The sequence below is a fragment of the Aegilops tauschii genome, chromosome 4, assembly GCF_002575655.3.
Source record: "Aegilops tauschii subsp. strangulata cultivar AL8/78 chromosome 4, Aet v6.0, whole genome shotgun sequence".
In the NCBI taxonomy this organism is placed as follows: domain Eukaryota; kingdom Viridiplantae; phylum Streptophyta; class Magnoliopsida; order Poales; family Poaceae; genus Aegilops; species Aegilops tauschii.
The window spans coordinates 497,999,956-498,024,725 of NC_053038.3; the positions used below are offsets into that span (position 1 = coordinate 497,999,956).

The 24,770-nt window shown below is 51.9% G+C and overlaps 4 protein-coding genes and 2 pseudogenes across 5 annotated transcripts; 4 read left to right on the forward strand and 2 right to left on the reverse strand.

Moving 5' to 3' along the window:
- Window positions 1-1,340: 1,340 nt before the first annotated feature.
- LOC109735422 (uncharacterized) lies at window positions 1,341-1,961 on the forward strand. The gene has a single exon (XM_020294633.4). The coding sequence runs from the start codon at window positions 1,341-1,343 to the stop codon at window positions 1,764-1,766; it is 426 nt and encodes a 141-aa protein (XP_020150222.1). The 3' UTR covers window positions 1,767-1,961.
- A 144-nt stretch (window positions 1,962-2,105) lies between these two features.
- On the forward strand, window positions 2,106-2,851 carry LOC109735421 (uncharacterized). The gene has a single exon (XM_020294632.4). The coding sequence runs from the start codon at window positions 2,106-2,108 to the stop codon at window positions 2,571-2,573; it is 468 nt and encodes a 155-aa protein (XP_020150221.1). The 3' UTR covers window positions 2,574-2,851.
- Window positions 2,746-5,694, reverse strand: LOC109735420 (pentatricopeptide repeat-containing protein At4g35130, chloroplastic). Of its 2 annotated transcripts, XM_073497140.1 has the most exons (2): window positions 5,437-5,668; window positions 2,746-5,324 (listed from the first exon to the last, which is right to left on the reverse strand). In XM_073497140.1, exon 2 carries the CDS (start codon window positions 5,289-5,291, stop codon window positions 3,216-3,218), a length of 2,076 nt encoding a protein of 691 aa, XP_073353241.1. In that variant the 5' UTR covers window positions 5,292-5,324; window positions 5,437-5,668; the 3' UTR covers window positions 2,746-3,215. The 2 variants fall into 2 exon arrangements, with proteins under 2 accessions (XP_073353241.1, XP_020150220.1); XM_020294631.4 differs by having other exon boundaries at window positions 2,746-5,694.
- A 5,455-nt stretch (window positions 5,695-11,149) lies between these two features.
- On the reverse strand, window positions 11,150-13,143 carry LOC109735437 (pre-mRNA-splicing factor cwf23-like; annotated as a pseudogene).
- A 6,786-nt stretch (window positions 13,144-19,929) lies between these two features.
- Window positions 19,930-21,498, forward strand: LOC109735419 (aspartic proteinase nepenthesin-1). Its single transcript, XM_020294629.3, has one exon. The coding sequence runs from the start codon at window positions 19,976-19,978 to the stop codon at window positions 21,329-21,331; it is 1,356 nt and encodes a 451-aa protein (XP_020150218.1). The 5' UTR covers window positions 19,930-19,975; the 3' UTR covers window positions 21,332-21,498.
- A 901-nt stretch (window positions 21,499-22,399) lies between these two features.
- The window catches only part of LOC109735436 (aspartic proteinase nepenthesin-1-like), an 87,436-nt pseudogene continuing 85,065 nt past the window's right edge, over window positions 22,400-24,770 (forward strand).

Consider the following 24,770-nt stretch of genomic DNA (forward strand, 5'->3'; position numbering starts at 1 on the left):
CCCGCTGTTCCGCGTCGACTCGCCCAACTGGGCTCGATGGTTCGCCTTCGAGCACGAGGAGGCGAGGCGACGCAGCGTCCGCGGCGTCAACCACAGCCTGCCGCCGCCCACGCTCGTCGTTCGCGACGAGGACCAGGAGGCCGAGGCCGCCTACCAGGCGGCCATCAAGGAGAGCGAGGAGGAGGAGCGGTGGAGGGAGGCGGACGAGGCGGCTTTCGAGGCTGCCATGGCGGCGGGCGACTGCGTCGTGCCGCCAGTGGCCCCGCCATCCCCGCCCAAGGCCGAGCCGGAGGAGCCGGCCTACCTCGAGCGCTACTCCTGGACCGGAGTAGTGCGCGAGTGGGTCATCGCTCCGCCAATCTGGCTCGGGGCGACGGAGAAGCAGGAGCGGCCTACCTCGACCACTGGCGCCGCGTTCGGCTGGCCGGGGAGCGCCGGGAGGGCGAGCGCCTGCAGATGCTCGAGCTCGAGGCCGAAGAGGAGGCGCGCCAGGCCCAGGCAGCGGCGGCGCAGGCAGCGGCGGCAAAGCCCGACATCACCGCCGTCTGGAACACGGCGTTCCCCTGGGCCGGCCCTGCGCCGACGTTGATCGACCTCACCGGTCCCGACGCAGACGCCGCCGCCGACGAGGACGCCAGGGGCAGCGCGTCGTCTAGTTTTTAGTGTTTTAATTAATGTAATATGGACTTTCGCCGGCCTTCGTGGCCGGCTTTTATGTTTAATTAAATGCATGTATTTCAAAATGCTTGCAATACTTTTTTTTGGCGCGCCGACGAAATGGGTCGGGCCAGCGTTGGGCGCTCGCGCCGACCCAAACACAGCGCCGGACGTTTGTGTCCGCCGGGCCGACCCAAACGGACAAAAAGCGGACAAAAGCGCCGTCCGTTTGGGTCGGCCCGTTGGAGTTGCTCTTAAGTCATCTATTTTGAAACGGAGGGAGTACATGGTGAAAATGTTTGAACGCATTTTTTGTCAAAATCATGTCAAACATACTATAAATGTCGCGTGGGTCGGGTCGGGTGTGTCGCGAGCCGTGTGGTCGGGTCGGGTCGGGCGGGTACTGTACTCCCCGCATTTCATAATTCTTCGATCGATCAGACGTCTGTGGTTTTACGAGTCTCGTGGTGTGGACTTCTGAGTCGGTGTTTGCGCGCCCACGTTCTCCCGGTTGACTTTAACCAAAGACCGAACAGAAGCTTCTCAAACGCCCGGTCCAACGCGGCGGCCGCAGCAAGCAAAGCTGCCGTGCCGTGTCGTCCTTCACCCCCAAGGAACGAACCACCCCTCCAACCCAAATCCCCCACACAAAAGCATCCAAACCACACGGCCACGATCGACCGATGGCCCAGCCACCGGCTCCGGCGACTCCGGCGGCGGCGTACGGGTGCGCGGCGTGCGGCGCGGACCTGAACCTGTCGGCCTCCAACCTGTACCCGGCGGGGACCTACTTCGAGGCGGGGAACAAGGGCACGCTGTCCTTCAGCTGGGTGGACGAGTCGCGGCTGCGGTTCGCGGCGGAGGACCGGATCCGGCCCTTCTTCGAGACGCTCGACTACTGGGGCATCCAGCGGAAGCGCACCCGCGTCAGCTGCGACGCCTGCGGCAGGCTCCTCGGCCACGTCTACGACGACGGGCCGCCGCTCATGGACGGCACCGGCCAGCTCGGGATGGGCCCTAGCCAGGTCGTCCCCCGCCGGCCCAGGTACCGGTTCAAGGTCAAGGCCGTCACCGCCGCCGGTTCCTCCTCCGCCGCCGCCGCGCGCTGACCGCCGAGTTGTGAAGCTTTGATTCATTCCGCGGCGATGCTTGCTTGCGGTTACAGATGTGTTTCCTTCCTGCTGTAGATCAGCACTAGTACTAGATGTAAAAATCGTTGGTTGCGAAATGAACTTGTACGAGTGAAATTTGCTGTAAATTGTGTGAAGATCGAAGACGGTGTGATCCATCAACCTTCGTTTTAACTGTTCTGAATTTCTGATCTGATTTGCTGTGAAAATAGCCGCAACCCAACCAGGTCAAGTCGCCACTCAGCCCGACCCGACCCCGACCCACAAAAGGAACCCAACCGACGACCCAACCCGACCCGACCCTAGCGACGCACCTCAATGGCCATGGCCGCACGCCCACGCGGCTCGCCGCTCCTCCGCGCCCTCGCCGGCACGAGGGGGCCGCCGCGGGCCCGATCCATCCACGAGGGGCCCGACACCATCGACGAGCTCCTGGACCGCCACCTCTCCAAGAAGTCCCCCGCCCTCGACGACGACGCGGCGGAGGCCCTGGCGCGGCGGCGGCTGACGAGCTCGCGGCGGGAGGCGCTGGGGCTGTACCGGGACATCCTGCGGGCGACGCGGCTGTTCGAGTGGCCCGACGAGCGCGGCGTGCCGTGGCGCGACACGCTGCGCGCCAACGCGCGCCGCGAGTTCGAGGAGGCCCGCGGCGAGCGCGACCCGGAGGTGGTCGCGCGGCTCCTCATCGGCGGCCGCGACGCCGTCGACCAGGCCCTGGAGCGCGTCGCCGACGCCTCGCGCCGCATGGTCCAGGCCGAGGAGGCCAAGCGCCGCGGCGGGGCGTAGATCCCCCCACACCCCCACCCCGACTCGATGCGCCCCATGCTTCCTCTTCTTCTTCAGCTGCTGCTGCTTATGTTTGTTAATTTTTGTTGTAAAATTTACTATGTACGAAATGAGGTACTTATGAAGCATTTCTTCCTTGTCATGCCTAGTTCTATCTTTGCCAAGAAATGTGACAGGAAATCAACTTTCATTTTGCATTTGATCCATGTATGATGTATGTGTGTTATACAACTATACACTGAGTTACCAGTAATTTCAAAATTTTCAGTTGAGAAGAATTGACTTTGTACATCATATCATTGTCAGTTACAAAAGTCAAAAGGCGGCACAGCCGGCACTTGTTCCAATCAGTGTATAATCTCCGTTGCCAACAGCAAGACAAGCCCTGCTCTTCGATCCCGATGCGGCGAGTACATGAGAACTGATCCCTCATGTATGTTTCCTGAAGATTGTACTGGTGCTGGCATCATCAGAATTCAGAAGTTTTCTTTAGAGCAAAGGAGCAACAGAATTCAGAAGCTGTGTGAGGTTTGAATCTGTCACATACAGCTGCAGATTGTCATGAAACCATATCTGCGTCCTGGTGCTCTCTTGCTTTTGCTGAAATGCATTCAGGCTTGCCATCAACGATAACCATTCTGTTCACCAGTAGTCACCACAGCAGCAAGAGCCATCAGAGAATTGGTGATAGATATTTGTGTCGCCAACAACAATCCTCCGTCCTGAATATTTCGATATCAACTTCAGCGCATGATGGCAGTCGTTGCATATGCGCACGTTCTTCTTGACAAGAATCGGGGTTCTGGCCTCCGATGATATAAGACCAAAGACGACAGCCAGCCTTACACTATGCTTGTTAGGCTCTGTTGTTCTCCTCGACTCCAGAGAGGTTGGATCAGATTGATTCGTTGGGTCAACTATTTCTCCAATCTTTCCTGACAGAAAGTTGGACACTTCATGAATCATCTTGCTCTGAGGGTGCATCATGTCCCCGTTGACAAAACTGCAGGAGATGCCATGAAGAAGCTCAACTATGCTTGTTGGTTCTGTCCTTCGCAGCCCCTTCTCCTCCATCAGTGATCTTATTCTCTCGACATCGTTCCATCTCCCAGCATCGGCATACATGGAAGAAATAAGAACATAGCAACCTGTGTTGTCATGTTCCGGTTGGTCATGTTCGAGTTGAAATATCCTCTCTGCTGCGTATTCTGCTATATCCATATCATTCCTATTCCTACTTGCAGTCAGTAGGGAGCCCCAAACCCTGAATGTTGGATCTATTGGCATTTTTTCAATAAATTGCATAACCTCTCTAAGATCACCTGCCCGACCGAGCAGATCTGTCATGCATCCGTAGTGCTCAATCTGTGGGATCATACCATAGTCATGTTGCATTGAGTTGAACTGCGTCCAGCCTTCATCTGTCAAGCCTGAAACACTGCAAGCAGTCAACACGGAGACAAAGGTGCTCTCATTTGGTTGCAGACCATTACATTTCATCTCGGAGAACATGTCCAGTGCAGTTCTCCCCTGACCATGAATCGCATAGCCCATTATCATTGTGTTCCAAGAGATGACATCCTTGCCTGCCATCTTGTCAAATATCTCTCTCGAGGACACAACATCACCACACCTCGCATACATATGCATAACTGCGTTCATGATGAGAGTGCTCTCCCCGTAACCTAGCCTGACAATGTAGCCGTGCATTTGCCTGCATTGTCTCAGCAACCCCAGCAAAACAAACGCCGGTACTACTGCCGACATGGTGAAATAATCAGGGTAAAGCGGCTGATTCAGTAATTCAAGGAACAATGTGATCGCTTCCATATACATCTCCTTGTACATGTAGGCAGCGATCATATTGTTCCATGATACCAGAGTTTTGGTCGTCATCTGTCCAAATACCTTTTCCGATGATTTCACTTTGCCAACTTTGCTGTACATCTCGAGAAGCGCAGTCTCGAGCACCACGTGAGGAAGAAACTGTCTTCTAGTTATGTAACCATGAACACTCCTTCCATACAGTGAGCTCTCAGTTTGAGCACAGGCAGCGAGCAAATTGATAGCGGTGACCACTTCAACCTGGTGGCCCTCTTCCTTCATTTGCACGAAGCAATCAAATGCCTCCTCGGGCTGTTCGTTCAGCGCATACCCACCTATCATGCAATTCCATGTCACCACGGTCCTCAACGGCATCGTCGCAAACACGCCCTCGGCAGAAGCAATGTCGCCACACTTGCAGTACATGTCAAGGATAGAAGTGCCAACCTTGACGTCATGCTCCATCCCGTGCCTGATCACGTAGGCGTGGACCTCCCGCCCTTGCATCAGCGCCGATTCCAAGCAGCACGCGGCGAGCGCGGCTATGATCCCGACGCCGTCATGCTGCACCTCCAGCGCCTCGTGCATCTCCCTGAAGCAGCCCAGCGCGAGCGCCCCGAGTCCGTTGGACACGTAGCCGTCGACCATGGAGTTCCAGGTGACGATGTCCCTGGCCGGCATTCCGTCGAACACCCGCTCGGCGTCGTCCACCAGGCCGAGCCTGGCGTAGAAGGCGAGGAGCGAGTTGCCCGTGTACACGTCGGCGGCCGCCACGCCGAGCCTGATCGCCGCCGAGTGCGCCGCGCGGCCGTCGTCGAGCGCGCCGAGCCGCGCGCAGCACTTGAGGACGACGGGGAAGGTGAAGCGGTCGGGCCGCGCGCCGGCCGCCAGCATGGCGCGGTAGGCGGCCAGCGCGGCGCCCGGGAGGCCCGCGTCGGCGAGGCCCCGGATGACGACGTTGTGGAGGAACGCGTCCCGGCTCCCGGCGGCCGCCAGGGCCTCCCGGGCGGCGTCCATGCGGCCGGCGGCGGCGTGGGAGAGGACGAGCGACTTGGTGCCGCCGCGCTTGGGCCGCACGCGCGGCGGGGGCTCCTTGGAGGTGGCCGCGGCGAGGTGCTGGGAGGCGCAGGTGGCGGTGGTGGTGGTGGCGGCGGCGGCGTGGGCGCCGCGGGAGGCGAGGACCAGCGGCGTGGCCATGGGTGGAGCACGGGGCCTATCCGGGAGGAGGCGAGCCAACCAAGCGAAGCAAGGGGACAAGAGGGTGGTGACGTGTCGGCTGGATTGCACTGTCGTAACGGCGCTGTGAAGTGAAAATTACCTCCTCCAACTTCACCCAAGCTTCAGTTTGCAATCACATCATTTCTTTGGCTTCTTTATCCATGGCGAAGTCGAAGTCGCTTGCTCAAGAAGACGAGGAAGATGACTACAAATGCGATGTCTCGGCGTTGCTCTATTCGTAAAGATGTGAGTGAGATATCCTGTTTGCCGCTTGGTGAATTGTGACGATTTTCGCCTGGTTTTGTGTTAATTACCGGAACTACTCTTTTGTACTCAATTAATGGTTGAGGCAAAAGATATTTTGGATCCGTTTAGAAACTAAATAAAAGATATTCGGCTTCTTCTGAATCACAGCTGAGCTCATGGGTTATGAAGTGTATCTTATCGTCAACAATATGGGTATGGTTGGTTTTAGCCTATGGTTTTCATTGTCAAGCATCAACTAGGAATGACAGGTGCGTGAAAAATACAACTGCACTGGAGGTTCGGAGGGGTTTTGTTTTCTTTAAACTTCCTAGAAAATATTGCCTCTAATATCTGAAGTAGTACAAGCTACTCCAAAAAACACTTGTTAGAAAACAGAGTTACGAGAACAAGCATGCATCACTATTTGTTTTCTTAAAGATTTCAACAAATGGCTACATACGGAGCAAAATGAGTGACTTTACACTCTAAAATATGTCTATATACATCTGTATGTGGTAGTCCATTTGAAATCTTTAAAAAGACAAATATTTAGGAACGGAGGGAGTACATCGCTACCAATCCTGTACAGTAAAACGAATAAATTGAATGGATTCAAACGAACAGCGAGACATTAATTACCGAAGTCGAAGCAAATCCAGAGACACCGGAATTCCTGGCAGCGAAGTCATTCAGTACGCGCTCGATATCGGCAACGTTCCGCTTGTGCTCTCGCTTGGCGAGCTCAGCAGGATCGACGCCTCTGCCGGCGGCAAAGGCGCGCTCGCGCTCCTCTAGGTCTAAGACGGCCTTCCGCCGCTTGGCCCCTCTCGCCGCGGCGCGGGCGGCGGCCTCGCGGCGGGCGCGGAGGCGGGCGTCGAACTGGCGACGAAGGGGCTCGTCTCGGAGGATCTTGTACGAGCTGGCGAGGCTCTGGATATCAGGCTCTGTGCGTGTGGTTCAGCGGGGAGGTTGTACGCGCAATCCGAGCGAGCCGGGGAGGGCAGCCGCGCCGGAAACCCTCGGAGGCGGGAGGCGGGAGGCGGCGGGAACGAGAGGCGGTCGTGTATGGTCCAGCCAAAAAGACGTAGGGCCCGTGTGGGGTGCGAACTGTAGATCGTGCCCAATTTTGAGATGGACCCTCTCTGCTCCGCGTCGGTGACCGATCGGGCTTCCCATCCGGTCGTTAAAGCATTTTAACAGGTGATGTATCTTGTGCATCTAAAAAGTACTAGTAGTTTTACATCATCAAAAAGTAATTTTTGCATCACCTCAAAGCTGTTTGCACCAACAAGTATGTAAAATAGGGCATCATTTTGCTCCACCGGGTGATGTATATTGGGCATGAAAACATCCAAACATTGTAGATTTAGATAGGGGAAACGTTTAACGCCTACACGTTGGCCGAAACTTCGGCCGGCCGCGCGCTACACGTTGGATCGTAATAAGTTCGTAACAGATCTCGTGACTCCACTTCCACGTTCCAGCCACGTATTTTGTGGACCCCAGCACGGCTGCCTTGTCCTTCCCCTTTCTTCCTGAATCCTCCATCGTCTTTCTGTCTCGCTCGCGTCTCTTTTCTTATCCTCTTGCTCTTTGACTCTACACAAACACACGCCATGCCTTCCCATGGCTCCACGTCCACGCCGGCAAGCCAGTCGCCTCCTCCACTCAACCGCGAGCGAACCCAGTCCATGAAGGGCACACAACAGCCAGGTGAATGCTGCAACCGGCCCCCGCGGTGCTAGGACGGCGGGCATGGCCATGCTTTTACGGTGATGCGGCGAGCGGGGGGAGTCGGCTAGCTGAATGAGGGACGGCGGCCGAAGGAATGTTGCAAGCGGCGCAACGTTTTGCTGGAACCAGCTTGTCCGGGAGCTACGACGAGTCTACCGGGATTGCCGTGATATTGCTGGAACGGGCATCGAGATTTGCTGGAAGTGGCGTCTCGAATTGCTGGAACGGGCAACCACTTTTGCTGGAATGGTTGTCGCAAGCGTGGCGTTTTGCTGCAATCAGCCACATCATTTGCTGGAACCGGCGTCAGAATTGCTGGAACGGGCCTTTGTTCTTTGTTCGACGGTAGCCATGGCGACCACCGCGGCCACGACGTTTTTTTGCTGCAACCGCTATTGGTTTTTGCTGTGACCAACGAAACTTTTTGCTACATCCATCCAAGGCGGAGCTACGACCCACGACGGTGGCGGTGACGTCTTTGCTGCAACCGCTTTTGGTTTTTGCTACGACCAACAAAACGTTTTGCTACATCAATCCACAGCGGAGCTACAACCCGCGACGGCGACGGTGTCGTTTTTGCTGCAACCGTCGTCGGGTTTTGCTACAACTGACGAAACTGGTGCCATTGTTTGCAGAACCCTCTACAGCGAGCTCGACGGCGAGGACGACGAGCGGCGCACCGGGATGCTGCAACCATGAGCGTCAATAGCAAGGAGTTGCAACCGGACAGCCAGGGAAATTGCATCCGGTTTTGATGGCAAAGCTACAACCGAAATCGACGATCGGGGAAGGTTTCTTCGGCGAGAAACGGAGGACAGTGCTGCGAGGCAGCGAGGTGTGAGCGGCCAGCGGCCGTTGCCCTTGCCGGAGCCGGGCTCGCCGGAGCTGCGCACATGGACAGAGGCGCGTAGTTCAGAGATGGGGTGCGAGCATCCGTGGCCGTTGACCTGTAGAATAGACGAAGTCGCGTGTTATATAGCGATCAGATGGCTTGGACGGATTCCATCGGGTGGCTATCTAACGGCCATCAGCGTTGTCGCTTTAGATAGAACATGCTTTTTTTTTTTTGAAAACCCCACATATATTAATTAATCCAAACAAATGTTATTACAATCATTTATTACAACATACACCACGTCAGGCGAAACATAATTAATAAGAATCCCATCGGATCTAGTACTAAATCTAAACTTAGCAATCTCATGTGCCACCCATTGACACTCTGATTTATCTTTGAAATATTAAAATATTGGATTATCCTGGAGATAGTCAGTGCCTCATTCATCAGATCAATCAGAGAGGACCTGTCAAGCTTCTCATTCGCAAGGACAGAGTGTACCAAAGCACAGTCAGTCTGATGAAGGGTGATACCTATATAAAGTTTTGCTAGGCAAAGCGGAGCTCAATTTCATATACACTAGTACACCGATCAATAAAATCCCACGAAGAAACAATAATTTCTCGAGAAGAATTACGAGCTGCAACCCCCACACTGGCTGCATTAGTACTCTCCGCAAAACTGGCGTCAACATTGATCTTGATATGGTAGTTAAGGGGAGGTGTCCAGACCCACATGATCTTTTAATGGTGCATAATCAACTACAACACCGCTCACCTTCTCCTTACCTTTGTTGCTAGCATCTAACTGAATAGTGTCCTTTGTTGCTAGCATCCAACAGAATAGTGTCATGACAGGACGTGAACATGCAAATTTTAAACATAGTTTTGATACAAACTAAAAACATAGTTCCGATACAAACTAAAAATTGTTCTGATACAAAGATTCTTCGACTACAAACTACTACAGACTACTCATCAGAGAGGTCGTCCTAGTCGATCTCGGAGGCTGGCGAGTTGGCCTCCTTTTTCATCGAGTGTGAACTATTGAGTGCGACCACCGTCGAGGGGCCAGCCTCGTCCTCCTTCTTCCTCTTCTTCTACTCCTCCACCTCCTTCTCCTCCTTGTTCCGCACACATAGAAATCGTACTCTGTCTGCACAAGGTGCGGATTTTCCGCCGCAAACCTTGCCATCGCGGCCTCATCCTGCAAACGAGCATCGCACTGATCAAGAATGAGTTGTGTCTCATTCTTCTCCGCGACGGTTGTCATCTCGATGTCGAGACCGACGAACCCCGCATTGACCTAGTTGTCAATCTCCTGGAAGTTCAAATGAGACTTCGGCCGCCCGAGGCGCAAACAAGCCTTGTCGAAGGCACGGGCGGCGATGTCCGGCTCGTCCATGTGCTGAGCCAGTAGCGCACGTCGTCCTACATGATCTCGACCGAGTAACAGCCGACGCATCCCATGGAAGCTGGTGGAGCTCCTCAGGGCCGTCTCCAGGAATTCGGGCCCCCGGTGCGAAAAGCAAAATGGGGCCCTAACATTTTAAAAAACCTATAATAACTCAAGCATAATCACCTGACTATATAATTTCAATTTATGTTATTTCTTACAATGTTTAGAAAATTCTCAAGTGTGAATGCAAAATACTAAAACCAATAAACTACAATGCATGATTGTTTCTGTTTATCAACCAAACAAAATAATATGAATGCATTTAAGCTGATGAACTCACATAAAATATAGGCTTGTAATTTGTATAGATAGTAAGAATCAGATAGAACCTTGATTTTCGACTTGGAAGACGAGCAACTATTGAAAATCTTGAATCTGTGATAACTTTTGAAATTCAATAACTAGACAAAAAATCATTCCAAAGCATATAACTAAAATTTTAACACAACTTCGCAGTTTGTATCAAAATTAGAGAAAAGAGGAGACGTGTAGGGCACCGGTTACTGTTGGCCGTTGGCCTTCTGTTCGGCGCCATCGCAGCAGTGTCGGACGACGCAACGGCGTCCAGCGGTCGCAAGTCCCGTGCAGTTCCACTTCCGCCATCGCCTGGCTGCAAAGCAATCGCCACCGAGCCACCGATTCAGTCGTCCCGAAAAGATAGATCGCACAGCCGCAGAGGAACCAGATGGAAAGCGGAGAGATTAGGGAATAGGGGACGGCAGAAGTCACGAAACGTACGTACACGTACTGCGCTAGGATGGACAGCGCGTATGGCTCGAGGCCTCGAGCGGACTAGGCCCAGGAAGGCCGAAATCAGTGTTTTCAGCCCTCAGGCCACCACAGCGGCAACGTATGGCCCAAAACTGATTTTATTTTTCAAACTATTCATACACGTATATGGCCCTAATTGGGGGCCCCTCGATTTTGGGGGCCCTGTGCGAGCGCACAGCTCGGACAGGCCCTTGAACGGCCCTGGAGCTCCTCGAGTGGAAGCGTGGCGGCGGTGGCCGAAACGGGCAGATAGAGGCCGGTTGAGGCGGGAGGGGAGGGGGGGGGGGGGGGTCGATCCGCGGCGAAGAGGCATGGCGGCGACGGCGGCGACAACTTCGACGGGCGGATTTGGTGGCGGTGGCGAATTCGGTGGAGGCGGCAGCTCGGACGGTGGAGAAGGGCGAGGAAGGCGGGGGCGAGTCCGAATCTGCAGCGGATTCAAGACGCATGAATTATACTCATTGATTCCTTCTTTGAAGCTGTAAGGTCAGAAACACGTTCATTAGGTAATCGGTTCGATCACAACATACAATGCGCATTCCACGAGTGTATCTATATCACACAACATCATATGCAAACTACCTTGTGAAGGAAATTAAACATAATTCTAGGATGATTCTTCTTTGTTCACTAGCCGCGGGACACATGCATGAATATGTACTTAACAAATACAGTGGAAACTGAAGACGAACCAAAGCGACTGCAACAAAATCGTCCTCATTTAAGTACCTCTTCAAGTTGTCGGCATGTTGATGCTTCGAAATTGCAGAATGCAGTAACATCAGTGTTGCTTGTTCTCGGTTCAGGTCTTTGATTTCACTTTGCTGGGACCGGAGCAACACTTAACGGGATTGGGAAAACATTGTAGACAGAATGGTTCTTCAGTGCAGATCGCTGTTAAAAGATCAACAAGTATTGGTTAGCCACTGAATAAGAACATATAATCAATTCCGAAAGAAAATAAAGCTTGGAAAAGATCCACAAGATTTATGCAAATGAAACCAATGACATCAATACTGAACCATCAATAGAGAGAGCAAGACACCATGCACAATAAAACATAGGCATGCAGACACTGTTTATATAGCTTATGAATTATGAATTTCTATCTTGCAGTGGATTTAAAACGAACTCAATTTTCTGTGCTATTTGAGATCTATAAGACTTTCGGTTAAGATGGAAAAACTCTGCGAGACCAAAATAATAACATAGAGAAAGGAGACTTACTGCTGCCTCTTTGGAAACCATGACAACAAGTGCTGAACCCTTACTCTTTGATTTGCTAAACATGATCACAATGTCTTCAACCGTGCCAAATTGTTTAAAAATCTCGTCCAACTTTGCTGCAGTGTAGTAATCTGCACCCCCTTCCCATGAAACCTTCAAGATCTTATCGTTCTCTGTTTTTGGTCCGTTCTCTGGAGTTCCACCCTTCTTATCTCCATGTGCCTAAAGAGAAAAAATAAACAAGTTAGATAATACAAATTGGCAAATCTCCTGCAGCGTACAAATAGACAATATCATACTCCCTCCGTCCCAAAATTCTTGTCTTAGATTTGTGTAGATACGGATGAATCTAATACTAAAACGTGACTTGATACATCCGTATCCAAGACAAGAATTTTGAGACGGAGGGAGTACATAGTTTTGAAATCTACATTGACGCTAAGGAAGAGATATGAGAAATCTACACACACAAAAAAAAAACTTTTCTTCAATGTTCCGAGGAAGCTATGATGTGTCAAAGGAAGATGTCTGATGCTGAATAATCTAGATATGTTCACATGGCTACTTTGGATGATGAAATACATTTGGAGTGTTATAAGTTATAACCTACAAATGTGTTGTATGCTCATTTTACTTTTTACATGTAAAGTTTAGAGAAAATTCCCCAAAATCATTCATCGTCCCAAAAGGCAAGCAGCAATTGTAACTGCAGCAAGAGTACATCGCTATTATCAATCCTGCACAATATATAAGACGAACAAATTGAATAGACTCAAAGAAGCGTGAGACATTACCGAAGTGGAAGCAACGCCAGAGATGCAGGACTTGTTGGGAGCGAAGTGCTCATCCAGCGTGCGCTGGATATCGGCGGCCATCCGCTTCTCCTCCCGCTTCGCCAGCTCGGCAGCGTGGACGGCGAGGCCTCCGCGGGCGGCAAAGGCGCGCTCGCGTTCCTCTAGGTCCGAGACGGCCTTCCGCCGCTTTGCCCCTGTGGCCGCGGCGCGTGCGGCGGCCGCGGAGGCGGGCGTCGAACTGGCGGCGGAGGGGCTCGTCCCGGAGGATCTTGTACGAGCTGGCGAGGCTCTGGAAGTCGGCGGTGGCGTTGGGGTCGTCGGGGTGCCGCAGCCGCGACTGCGTCCGGTAGGCCTTGTCAATCCGCTCGACGCTCAGCGCCGCGCCTTCCTCGCCGGACGGGAGGCGGAGCACCTCGTAGTGGTCGACGTCGTCGTCACCCTCTCGCCCAGTCACCGCCATCGGGGAACCGGCCGCAGTTCGGCGAAACCGCGCCCCTCGGATCAGATGCCGACGACGCGTGCGGATATCAGGCTCTGTGACTGTGCGTGTGGTTCAGCGGGGAGGTTGTACGCGCAAGCCGAGCTAGCCGGCAGAGGGCGGCCGCGCTGGAGACCCTCGGCGGCTGGAGGCGGCAGGCGACGGGAACGAGAGGCGGTCGGGAGCGCGATTAGGGCTGATCCAGCCAAAAAGACGTAGGGGCCGTGTCGTGCCCGATTTTGAGATGGACTCTCTCTGCTCCGCCGTCGGTGACCGTTCCGCGCGTCACCTTCCTGGCCGTCCGATTACACACGCGCGGTCGTTAGGGCGTCTCCAACAGCTGATGTAAAAAAAACATCTTTTTTTTAGGGAAACTTGCCGCCGCTTTATTTAAGAACCAAAGCTCAGAATGTCATCCATCTAGGATAGAGTCTGGGGGACACCAAACCAAATATTACATAAACCCTCCCCTGCAGCTACTCTTGCTAACTTATGAGCGGCAACATTTGCAAACCTACTAACCCACGACACACGAGACTCCTCTTGCGAGGCAAGAAACTGCTTAATCTCCCGAATCCACGGGCCATAAACAGAAAGATCCTGCTGCTCCTGATTGATTTTGTGCACGACCGTCTTGTTGTCAAGCTCGACATGCACCCGTGCTATGTTAAGATCTTGCGCAAGCTGTAAGGCCATCTTGCATGCCAAAATCTCAGATGCTTCAGGGTCAGAAATGTGCAAGAAATGGTGGCATAGGCCCGCGACAAAACCTCCATTATGATCCCGCAGAACCGCTCCTCCTCTGGCATTACCTGTGGTTCGAGCAACAACGCCATCAGAATTGATCTTCGTCCAGCCTTCCTCCGGCACCTCCCACCTTGGTCTGTGCGGGACAACGGGCTCCTTCACACCAGCCTGGTGAATGCTGCGCCATTCCTGCACATGACGTATGACGGAATCCACAATATCCCCTGGAGCCGCTATCATCTTCCCATCACGCGTCTCATTGCGGGCCAACCACAAACCATAGGCCGCCTGGAAGACCACCTGTCGCTCCTCGTCCTGGGCTCCCGTGAGCCAGTCCAGCAACCACCTATGCAGATCCTTGTGTGAAGCGATCCAGGTCGGCGAAGAAGCAGCCTCCATGCCGAACGCAACTCGAAGTTGCTTCCAGAACAGCAGGGAATGGGGGCACGTCCAGAATCAGTGAAGAACGGACTCCTCACGTCCACACGCCGGGCAGAAGACACCGCCCTTGATCCGCCTGCGATGAAGCTCGGAACCTACCGCCAGGCCATTGCGCAGCAGCCTCCAGAAGTGGATCTTTACCTTGCCAGGAACATTCGTGTCCCACAGAGCAAGAAAAGCTTTGTGTTTATCAACCGAAGATGACGCATCAGGCTGTCCCGATCGCCTCTTGCTCATTGACATCCTCAGATGGAAAGCAGACCGAACACTGAAGTTTCCGTTCTTAGTATAATTCCATGCCAGAAAATCCTCAGAGCCCGGCCCTCCCACGGCGATTTGCTTAATGTCTGCCGCATCTGAGGGAGAGAACATGTCATCCACCCTCTCATGATTCCATGTCGTGCCCTCCGCATTTAGCAGGTCCGCAACCTTGGTGACCCCTTGGCGAAACACCTGACCTAGTGGCCTCATAGATCCATTCCGCGGTATCCAATTCTCATGGTGGATGTTCACCTGAGACCCATCTCCTATTCTCCAGACCAGCCCCTCCCGCAGCAAGTCTCTACCATGTAGAACACTCCGAAAAGTATATGATGCATTAGACGGGCACGTAGCTGCTAGGATAGATCTATCACGGAAGTACCTTGCCTTGAGCACCCGAGCAACCAGAGAAGACGGCAAAGTCAGGATACGCCAAGCTTGTTTGGCTAAGAGAGCCTGATAGAAGGCTTCAGGGTCCCGGAAACCCAAACCCCCTCTCTCTTAGGGGCACACATCTTTTCCCATGAGACCCAGTGCACTTTCCTTTCACCATTGGTTGCACCCCACCAGAATTTGGAAGAAATAGAAGTCAGATTCCGGCACGTCTTCTTTGCGAGGTGAAAACAACTCATAGTGAAAGTGGGTACAGCTTGCAGCCCCGATTTGATCAGAACCATCCTTGCCTTCTTAGACAGACCCTGGCCCTTCCATCCTCCAACCTTCCCTTTCGAGCTTTCAGTCAAGTATTTGAACGTCCCATCCTTAGATCTCCCAACCTGCGTTGGCAAACCTAAGTACTTCTCATTTAAAGCTTCAGATTGGATGCCCACCGTCTGTTTTAACATGGTCTTGTTCTCCTCAGAGCAGCCCCTACCAAAGAAAATTGATGACTTATCTAGATTCACTCTTTGGCCCGAGGAAGATTCATACTTCACTAGGATCTCTCTGAGCTCCGTCATGCTTTCCTCCGATCCTTCTAGGAAAACAATGCAGTCGTCTGCGAATAACAGATGTGTGATGTGGGGGCCAGTGCTCCCAAATGACACACCCTTGATGACCCAGTCATGTTGAGCTCTTTTAAGCAAAGCCGAGAAACCCTCCACACAAAACAAAAAGAGATAGGGGGAGAGTGGATCACCCTGCCGAAGCCCTCTGGAAGGAAGAAAACACCTTGAGAGCCCCCCATTGAGTTTGACAGAAAAACTAGCAGAAGTCACACACCTCATGATCATAGCAACCCATTGGGGGGCAAAACCCATTCTGTTCATCATTTGCTCCAAGAAAGGCCACTCAACCCGATCGTAAGCCTTCATCATATCCAGTTCGACCGCACAAAGACTCTTCTTTCTTTTTCATCATATCCGTGATTTCCTTAGTGGTGTTGCTACCCTGGACACTTTCAATGCCACGGTCATAGTCATGATCCCGAAGATAAATGCACCGGAGTCTATGTCTCAGTTCAGACCGATAAGCCTATGTAATGTGCTTTACAAGCTTGCTACCAAGGCACTAGCCAATAGGTTGAAGATCATTCTGCCTGTTCTCATTTCTGAAGAACAAAGTGCCTTTGTTCCTGGACGGCTCATTACTGACAATGTGCTTGTGGCTTATGAGTGTGTCCACGCGATCAGCACTAGATGTAAAAAAACATCTGATGTATCTTGGACCCCCCAAAAGTAGTTCTACATCACAAAACAGTGAATTTTGCATCACCTCAAACATGTTTGCTCCGACAGATGATGTAAAATAGGACATCATTGTGCTGCAACAAGTGATGCGCATATTGGACACGAAAACATCAAAACATTGCAAACACATTAGCCAAAAATCACACACCGCACACCTCCCAACACCATGCCCCCTCCTTCAAAAATGCCTTCGTCCACGTAAAAAGAACAATGAACTGCATCCACATGCTTGCGCTGCAGCCGCTAAACCCGCGCCCCGCCGCGCCTGCCCGGCTCGCTCCCGTCCCAACGCATGCCGCTTCCGACTCGACCGCTCGCACCATCTATCGTCGGACCTCCGCTCCTACCGCGGCCAGTGACGCACCCCTAGCCGCGACCGGACACACCATTTGTTGTGCCTAACCCTGCCCAACTTGCAACACGTGCCGCTCCCACCGACGTAGCCCTCGTCATGACCGAACACAACATCTAGAGACGCTTCGGGCAGGCACGCCTCGAGCAAACTTGTTTGCTCCGCCCATACACTGGACGCACGTCCGCATGTGTCCATCGCTCCCAACCAGCTTGAGCAACGCCTCCATGTGGCACTCCTATTTGCTCCGCCCGTGCAGATCCACTTGCTTCATCAGCGCCGAGTCGCCGAACGAGATCATCCCTAACTCTCATACGCGCTCAACACCAACAAATCCTCTGTCGTTCCCAATGTGATTTATAGCCAGTGCTATCATTTTCTATGGATGATCCCTCGCATAAACAGTCGCTATCTCCTTCAGGGAATTACAACACTAATAATTCATTACTTGAGATTTTTCACAAAAAAATAAATAAAAAAATTCATTACTTGAGATGATAAGCACGCTGCTATTCCATCAATTTTCTGGAACATGCTAATTAGCTACATAATGTTTTATCTATTATGAACATTGGAATTATCTTAGTATTTTGATACCCTATTTTCCAGCTTTCTATAGTAACCATGGTTTTCTTATAAAGCGGGGCGGAGGCTAAGGGTGGTATGCTCATCTGACTGATGAGAAAAAGGCGTGATACCTTGGAAACCAGTGAAAACCCTGCCAAGCTAAGAAGGATGTGGCCACATCATCTGTACCCATGGGGCAGTCCTTTTTTCATTCTACGAGCCAACTTACAAAGGTAGAAGCCATGACTTAGACTTTGTAATAATTTAGTAGTACATCACTTATTTAGTTTTGCTGAATGTTTGCCTATTAACTAGGATGAACATGTTTTTTCTTCGTAAGCAATACATGCATTGCACGTGCAGGTTAACTAGTTTTGTTAAACCGAGCAGCATGCCGCACGATTAATACCTGAGATTCGGAGGTGGTGCGCATAATAAGGTGCTTAGAAAACCAGAAGACAAACACGTAGGACGGTGGCAGCAGCGTCGGTGCTCACAAGAAGATGTGCCATATGAAGTGGGGGTGGGAACAATCATGTAGTTCATCACCACCAGGTAGTGCCGCCTCTTTTCTGCTGAAAAGACCGCGAACGTACGATGAAATCGACACGAGACACACCGACAAAGTAGCACGACAGCAGCAGCGGCATCATCGTGAAATGGACGAGCACCGGAATTCTCTGGTAATGTCATGCTCGGCGGGCTTAAAGCCTAGACGCATGCATGTAGGCACCAAGTTCTGTGCCCTGCCGTGCCATCTTCATCTTCATCTTCAGTAGGTCGGAAACGCTGGCGCACAAGTTAATCACGGAAACAAATAGCAGGCGTCGTGTTTAAAATAAAACAGAAGCACTGTCCACGGCAGCCTGACGTTTCAGGCACGTCAGCTGGGGATCCGTTCCTGCTGCAACAGTTGAGGGTCATGCCATAGATAATACTCCCTTCGTCCCGGTGTATAACTCATTCAAGTAGCTCTGGGTCATCGATTTGAAGAATTAAATATGTGTTTTATGTCATGAAAAGTATATTATTAGATTTCTACACAGATGTAGTTTCTAAATATATATTTTTTATCATCACATATAATACATATTTAGATAGTTAAATTGTCAACCTAGAACTATGTGAATGACTTATACACTGAGACGGAGATAGTAGTAGATTGATCATCCGAGGTTGTCCATCGTGGTCCCAGCACTGACCACGGTACCTAAATATTCCTTTGACAACGGTTCACACAGAACCTTGACAGTGACGTAATTAAGATGTGGTTCAGCAACCACATAGTGCATGTGGTAAGCAACCTCAGAACAAGACAGTGTCAACAAAAAAGGTGTGGTTCAGCATGCAGGATAATATATCATCTACAAGAGAGTGTTTACACGTGTGGGACTTTCCTTTTTATGTGTGAGTTGATGGTGCTAATCAGCTAATCCAATGTTAGATTTCCCTAATCATCGCGTGAATCTCAACGCGAAGGCATCATATGTCTCAGAGTATTGACCTAAAACATAAGAAAAATTCAAATCATTCTCCCTCCGACGATTCGGACTCGCCGGTGGCCAGAGTCGAGATCCGCAACCAGCAACAAGGAAGTCGATGGAAACAACAGAGTAATGTGCTCCTACCACCGGACTCCACATGGCACGTATGCATGAATCCCTCTTTCCCGGCACGCCATGGGCAGCGTTTCCTCCCATATACACCTCCTTGTTGATGCGCACCGTCGAGGAACTCTAAGCCACCGGACTCGAAGCGGAGGGTGGACACATTGCGTTCCGACAAACATTATTTCTGAAAAGGGAATTTATTGATTTAATAATCATATCAAGGTGATACAACCACACTTAGTGTAAACACAACCTCTGCAAAGTGAGAATCACTTGCCCCAACACGTCCACACAAAAACAAGCATTCGAGTGAAATGTGACAAATGTACATGACTTATCCCAATAAGCCTTGATGAACGCAACCACATTAACAACATAAAATGGGAGTATCTGAGTGGTGCAATGGCCACCATGAGAGTGGGGAGCCCTTCCTCCTTGGCTTTCTTAAATAGAGCACACAAAAGATCCATCACGATGATCAGGGGCGGAGGCAAGACTGGCCAGGCCCGAGCCGGCCTCACTGTACTGTAGCTACAAGCGTTGAACAGTGTTGTCGAAAGCCTGCATGCTATCGTCGCGCCCCAGGTTGCAGCTCGGTGTGCCCGGGGCTTGTCTCCGCCCATGATGGTGATAAAAATCATCGAGGACAGGGCATCACCCTACCAGAGCCCATGAGCATCTAGCAATGGTCTACGAAACGGAATTAGGCCTTAGCCTTTGATCTAAAGAAAACCTCCTTTTGACAAAAGCCATCTAACAGTATTGAGTAGTAGAATTCGAGTGTCTATTTTTGTGCATACACGAGTACCCCTGCCGTGAATTCAGGGTGTGTGGATGTCAATTTCTTCAAATAAGAACACAAAAAATCAGTGGATGTCGGTTTAGTGCGCATGCGCTTGAATGGGTATTCTTCGGATCGTCTTTTTAAAGGGAATTAATCTTCGAATCTTGGAGCAACAATGATACATGATTCGCAAATAAAAGAAAATAGAAAGTGGCATGGATAATTATGTGGTTATATACGTTTTGATGGATCTTTTTGCAAAGTTGACTTGCACGCCGTCGCTATATAACTCCAACTCAACAACATCCTAGTCCTCAGCGAAGAACATTGTCATCCACTGCTCAACGGTGTGAGCGTGTGCACGATGAAGCACATGATAGCGTTGCAGCTTTTACCCTACGTTCTCTTCCTAACGGTCTTGCTAGCCATGTCGGCGACCAGCCACGCGGCGGCCCTGCGTCTCGACCTCACGCACGCCGACAGCGGCCGCGGCTTCACCAGGGGCGAGCTCCTCCGCCGGATGGCCGCTCGGTCACGTGCCCGCATAAACAGCCGGTGGTCACCACCCGGCCGTGGCGCCAACGCCCACGCGGTGACGGTGCCCGCGGCCCGCGGCACCGTCGGCAAAGAGGACTTTAACTCCGAGTACCTCATCCACTTTGGCATCGGCACGCCGCGCCCGCAGCATGTGGCGCTGACGCTCGACACCGGCAGCGACCTCATCTGGACGCAGTGCTTCTGCCAGGTCTGCTTCCCGCAGCCGTTCCCAGAGCTGGACACCTCCGCCTCCGGCACAGCCCACGGCGTCTCCTGCTTCGACCCCCTGTGCGCGCAGGGGGGCTTCTCGCTCTCCGGGTGCGCCGTCGGCGACAACTCCTGCTTCTACACCGACTCCTACGGTGACAACTCGGTCACGACGGGGAAGCTGTACGAAGACACCTTCACCTTCCAACAGGCGCCCAACGGCAAGGCCGCCGTCGTGCCCAACCTCCGCTTTGGTTGCGGCATGTTCAACACCGGCAACTTCGGATCAAACGAGTCCGGCATCGCCGGCTTCGGCCGCGGGGCATTGTCTCTGCCGTCACAACTCAAGATCGGCAGGTTCTCCCACTGCTTCACCACCATCGTGGAGTCCAGGCCCAGCCCCGCGTTCCTGGGCACGCCGGACAACCTCGAAGCGCATTCCACGGGGCCCATCCAATCCACGCCGTTGGTGCGAAACCCCGAATCCAATCACTACTACCTTTCGCTCAAGGGCATCACCGTGGGCAAGAGGCGGCTGCCGTTCGACGCGTCGGCGTTCGCGCTCAAGGGCGACGGCTCCGGCGGGACGATCATCGACTCCGGCTCGGCCCTGACGAGCGTCCCGGAGGCCGTGTACCAGAGCCTCGTGGAGGCGTTCGAGTCGCAGGTGCCGCTGCCTGTCAACAAAAACAACACCGACGAGCACGATGGCTTGCTGTGCTTCACCGTCTCGCCGAAGAAGAAGGAGACCGCCATGCCGAAGCTGATCCTCCACCTGGAGGGCGCGGAGTGGGAGCTTCCACGGGAGAACTACGTGCTGTACACCGAGGAGGACGGGCTGTGCGTGGTGATAAGTTCCGCGGGCGAGGACAGCAGGTCGCTCATCGGCAACTTCCAGCAGCAGAACACGCACATCATCTACGACCTGGAGCACAATATGTTGGTGTTCGTGCCCGCGCGCTGCGACAAGCTGTGATACGGATATGGCAACACGTGTATTGTGTATCGTTCTACGTACGTACGTACGTATGTACTGGTCACATTGTTTATCGATACTACTAAGAACGCGTGAAAAGGAACACCCGTTCTCTATGTACTAGTGCTAAATAAACAAGGTGAGAAACTATGAAAAGTATTTGTTTATACCTAGTCTGATATGAAAAATTTGTAGACATATCACAAGCGATAGATTCCTGGTACATGTTTCTACTTGTACTGAATATTGAGTGCGCCAACACCGCGTTCGATGTGCGATTTTCTCTTGATAATGCGAGAGAATGCCTGCATCCCAAGATATACACAACCTAATCATTCGTGGTTCAAAACATAAAGAAGCACACAATAATAAGCTTACAAACACACTGAAAACTCTGTACCATGCAACCGGCAATGCTACAATGCTACACCTATGTAACCATCAATCCTAAACTAACGTAATAGCTTAGGTGGCCTTTTTCAGTTGGAGGAAATCAGGGAAGGAGGCCGGGGTGGAGAGATTAGTTAGGCAAGTTACGATAAGAGTACGTAGATTTTCCGCCACCCACGCCAGAAGATAAAACCTCCGTCCGGTTATACGGAATATGTTGACAGATGTGACAAGGAGATGTGAAAAGAGCATGAAATGCGGAATAAAAGAAGTCCAATGTCCATGTCGCACTCCCAGCCCCACTGAATTTGAGACACTCCTATGTGGTGAGCAAAAGGTGATTAGGACGGTGGCAGCATCAAGTTCACAAGGATATGTACCAGCTGGCCATATGGAACAGTTTTAAGAACAATCATCTCGTTTCCCACCGGGCAGTGCCTCTTTTCCGTTGAAAAGACTGCAAACATACCACGAAATCGACACGAGACACACCGACAAAGTAGCCCGGCAACAGCATCAGCGGCATCCTGAAATGGACGAGCACCAGCGTACTCACTGCTCATCGACCAAACATGAAAACCACATTATCTTATAGCATCATTGTCCACGGATAGGGATAGGCCGGCTAGGCTTAAAGCCTAGGTGCAGGCACTAAGTTCTGTGCCCAATGTGCCATTGATGGTGCCTTTGCCATCTTCAGAGGTTTTTTTTTTTTTTTTTTTTTTTTTGCGGGTGATCTTCAGAGCTTGTTGATGCAGCACAAGCATGAGAGCGCGAAAAGAAGATGAGCAGCGGTCCACTGAGCATCTGCCCTTATTGTATCTCGAATGTGAGGTCGAATCTGATCCTGAATTTAGCAAAAGCAAGTAGTACTTAGTACTTCCTCCATAAATAAACATAAGAGTGTTTAGATCACTACAAATCCTTTCAGGTTGTTTTCCAGATACTACCCTGATTTTCCTTGTCTGGATGAGAGGTATTACCAGTTTCAGATTCACTCTATCGGTAACCAGTAGGCAGCGGTCAATTGTACGACGGACTATTTCATTGTGGAATTCTGAAATAAAGTACCCTTTTTAAGTATTCCCTCCGTTCCTAAATGTAAGTCTTTTTAGACATTTTAAATGGACAACAACATACAGATGTATGTAGACATATTTTACAGTGTAGATTCACTTATTTTGCTTCGTATGTAGTTATTTGTTAGAATCTCTAGAAAAACTTATATTTAGGAACGGAGGGAGTACATGCCAATCTAGTTATCCACCTCTCCCATATCTATGCTTTTTTTAATCGTAATTTCACTTGGGTTACCAGGGCATGTAGGACACACAAAGAGGAACCAACAGAGCTCTTTTGCTTCCATTATCTAAGCCAGCATGGCAGCGTAGCCACAGGACGAGACATTGCTGCCACCGCATAGACCACCGACTGCTGATGAATCATAGACTGTCGGAGAAGAGAGAATGGAGATTACAATCCAAAAGTTGTCGGGTAGTTGTTTGTTCCGCGCTAGGGCGACCCGGGCGACGCTCAAAAACCTAGCCACCGCCGGCGCGCACTCCCTCCTCTCCTCCCTCCGCCGCGGGGGACGCCGCCGGCCTAAGCCCGGGGCCGACGGCGGTGGCGGAGGACATCGCCTCTCTCCCGCGTCTCTGGAGTTGTGCGCGGCCCCGAGTCGTATGGAGGCGCACCCGATCCGATCAGCACGACGGCGATTGCTGCGGCACGGCGGCGGAGACGATGGCTGCGGCGCGGCGGCCAGCCCTGTTCGGGCGGCGGCGGCGCTGCTAGGTCTGCTTCCAGCAGCCGTTCCCGGAGCTAGACACCTCCGCCTTCGGCACAACCCGTGGCGTCTCCTGCTTCGACCCCCGCTGTGTGTAGGGGGCTTCTCGCTCTCCGGGTGCGCCGTCGGCGACAACTCCTGCTTCTACACCGACTCCTACGACGACAACTCGATCATGACGGGGAAGATGTACGAAGACACCTTCACCTTCCAGCAGGCGCCCAATGGCAAGGTCGCCGTCGAGCCCAACCTCCGCTTTGGTTGCGGCATGTTCAACTCCGGCAACTTCGGATCAAACGAGTCCGGCATTGCCGGCTTCGGCTGCGGGGTATTGTCTCTGCCGTCATAGCTCAAGGTCGGCAGGTTCTCACACTACTTCACCACCATCGTGGATTCCAGGCCCAGCACCGCGTTCCTGGGCACGTCGGACAACCTCGAAGCGCAGGCCACGGGGCGTCTCCAATCCACCCCATTGGTGCGAAACCCCGAATCCAATCACTACTACCTTTTGCTCAAAGGCATCACCGTTGGCAAGATGCGGCAGCCGTTCGACGCGGCGGCTTTCGCGCTCAAGGGCGACGGCTTCGGCGGGACAATCATCGACTCCAGCTCGTCCCTGACGAGCATCCCGGAGGCCTTGTACCGGAGCCTCGTGGAGGCGTTCAAGTCGCAGGTTTTTTTTTTCTTTTGGAAAAGGAGGCTTGCCCCGGCCTCTGCATCTGAAAGATGCATGCGGCCGTATTATTAAAAAGTTAAAAAAAACATAGTCTTAGATCCATTACAGCTCGCAAACGGAGCAAGAAAAGAAAAATAAAAACTCATTGCCACAACTGGCAGGATAATAGGACAAGATCACTAAACGCCTATCCTATTATGAGACCGCCATCCAAACCGGTTGAAGATAGCCCGTGCTACCATCTTCCACTGGTTGCACCCAGTAACCAAAGGCTCCCTGGATTCTGTAGGAGTGAGTAAGGACCATGTACGGATACAATGCCGTAGCTCTGAAGATAACCTGCAAGAAAGTTAAAATATGTTGTTAAAGATCATATCGTTTCTGCAATTCCATATAGCTCAAATAAGCTCACATATTCCAATCTGAATACGAGCCGCAGTGAAAAGGCCTACTCTAGCTAGCCACGTCCCAAATAACGCTTCAATGCTAACAGGACGTGTAATGTTAAAGGCTATATGTATCGTTCGTCAAAGTAATTTCGCGAGAGGACAATCTACGAATAGGTGTCGTATTGTTTCGTCATGATC

Bases quoted from the DNA above. Each gene is read 5' to 3' on its own strand.
- LOC109735421 (XM_020294632.4), top strand. From the start codon at position 2,106: ATGGCCATGGCCGCACGCCCACGCGGCTCGCCGCTCCTCCGCGCCCTC.
- LOC109735420 (XM_020294631.4), bottom strand. From the start codon at position 5,594: ATGGCCACGCCGCTGGTCCTCGCCTCCCGCGGCGCCCACGCCGCCGCC.
- LOC109735422 (XM_020294633.4), top strand. From the start codon at position 1,341: ATGGCCCAGCCACCGGCTCCGGCGACTCCGGCGGCGGCGTACGGGTGC.
- LOC109735419 (XM_020294629.3), top strand. From the start codon at position 19,976: ATGAAGCACATGATAGCGTTGCAGCTTTTACCCTACGTTCTCTTCCTA.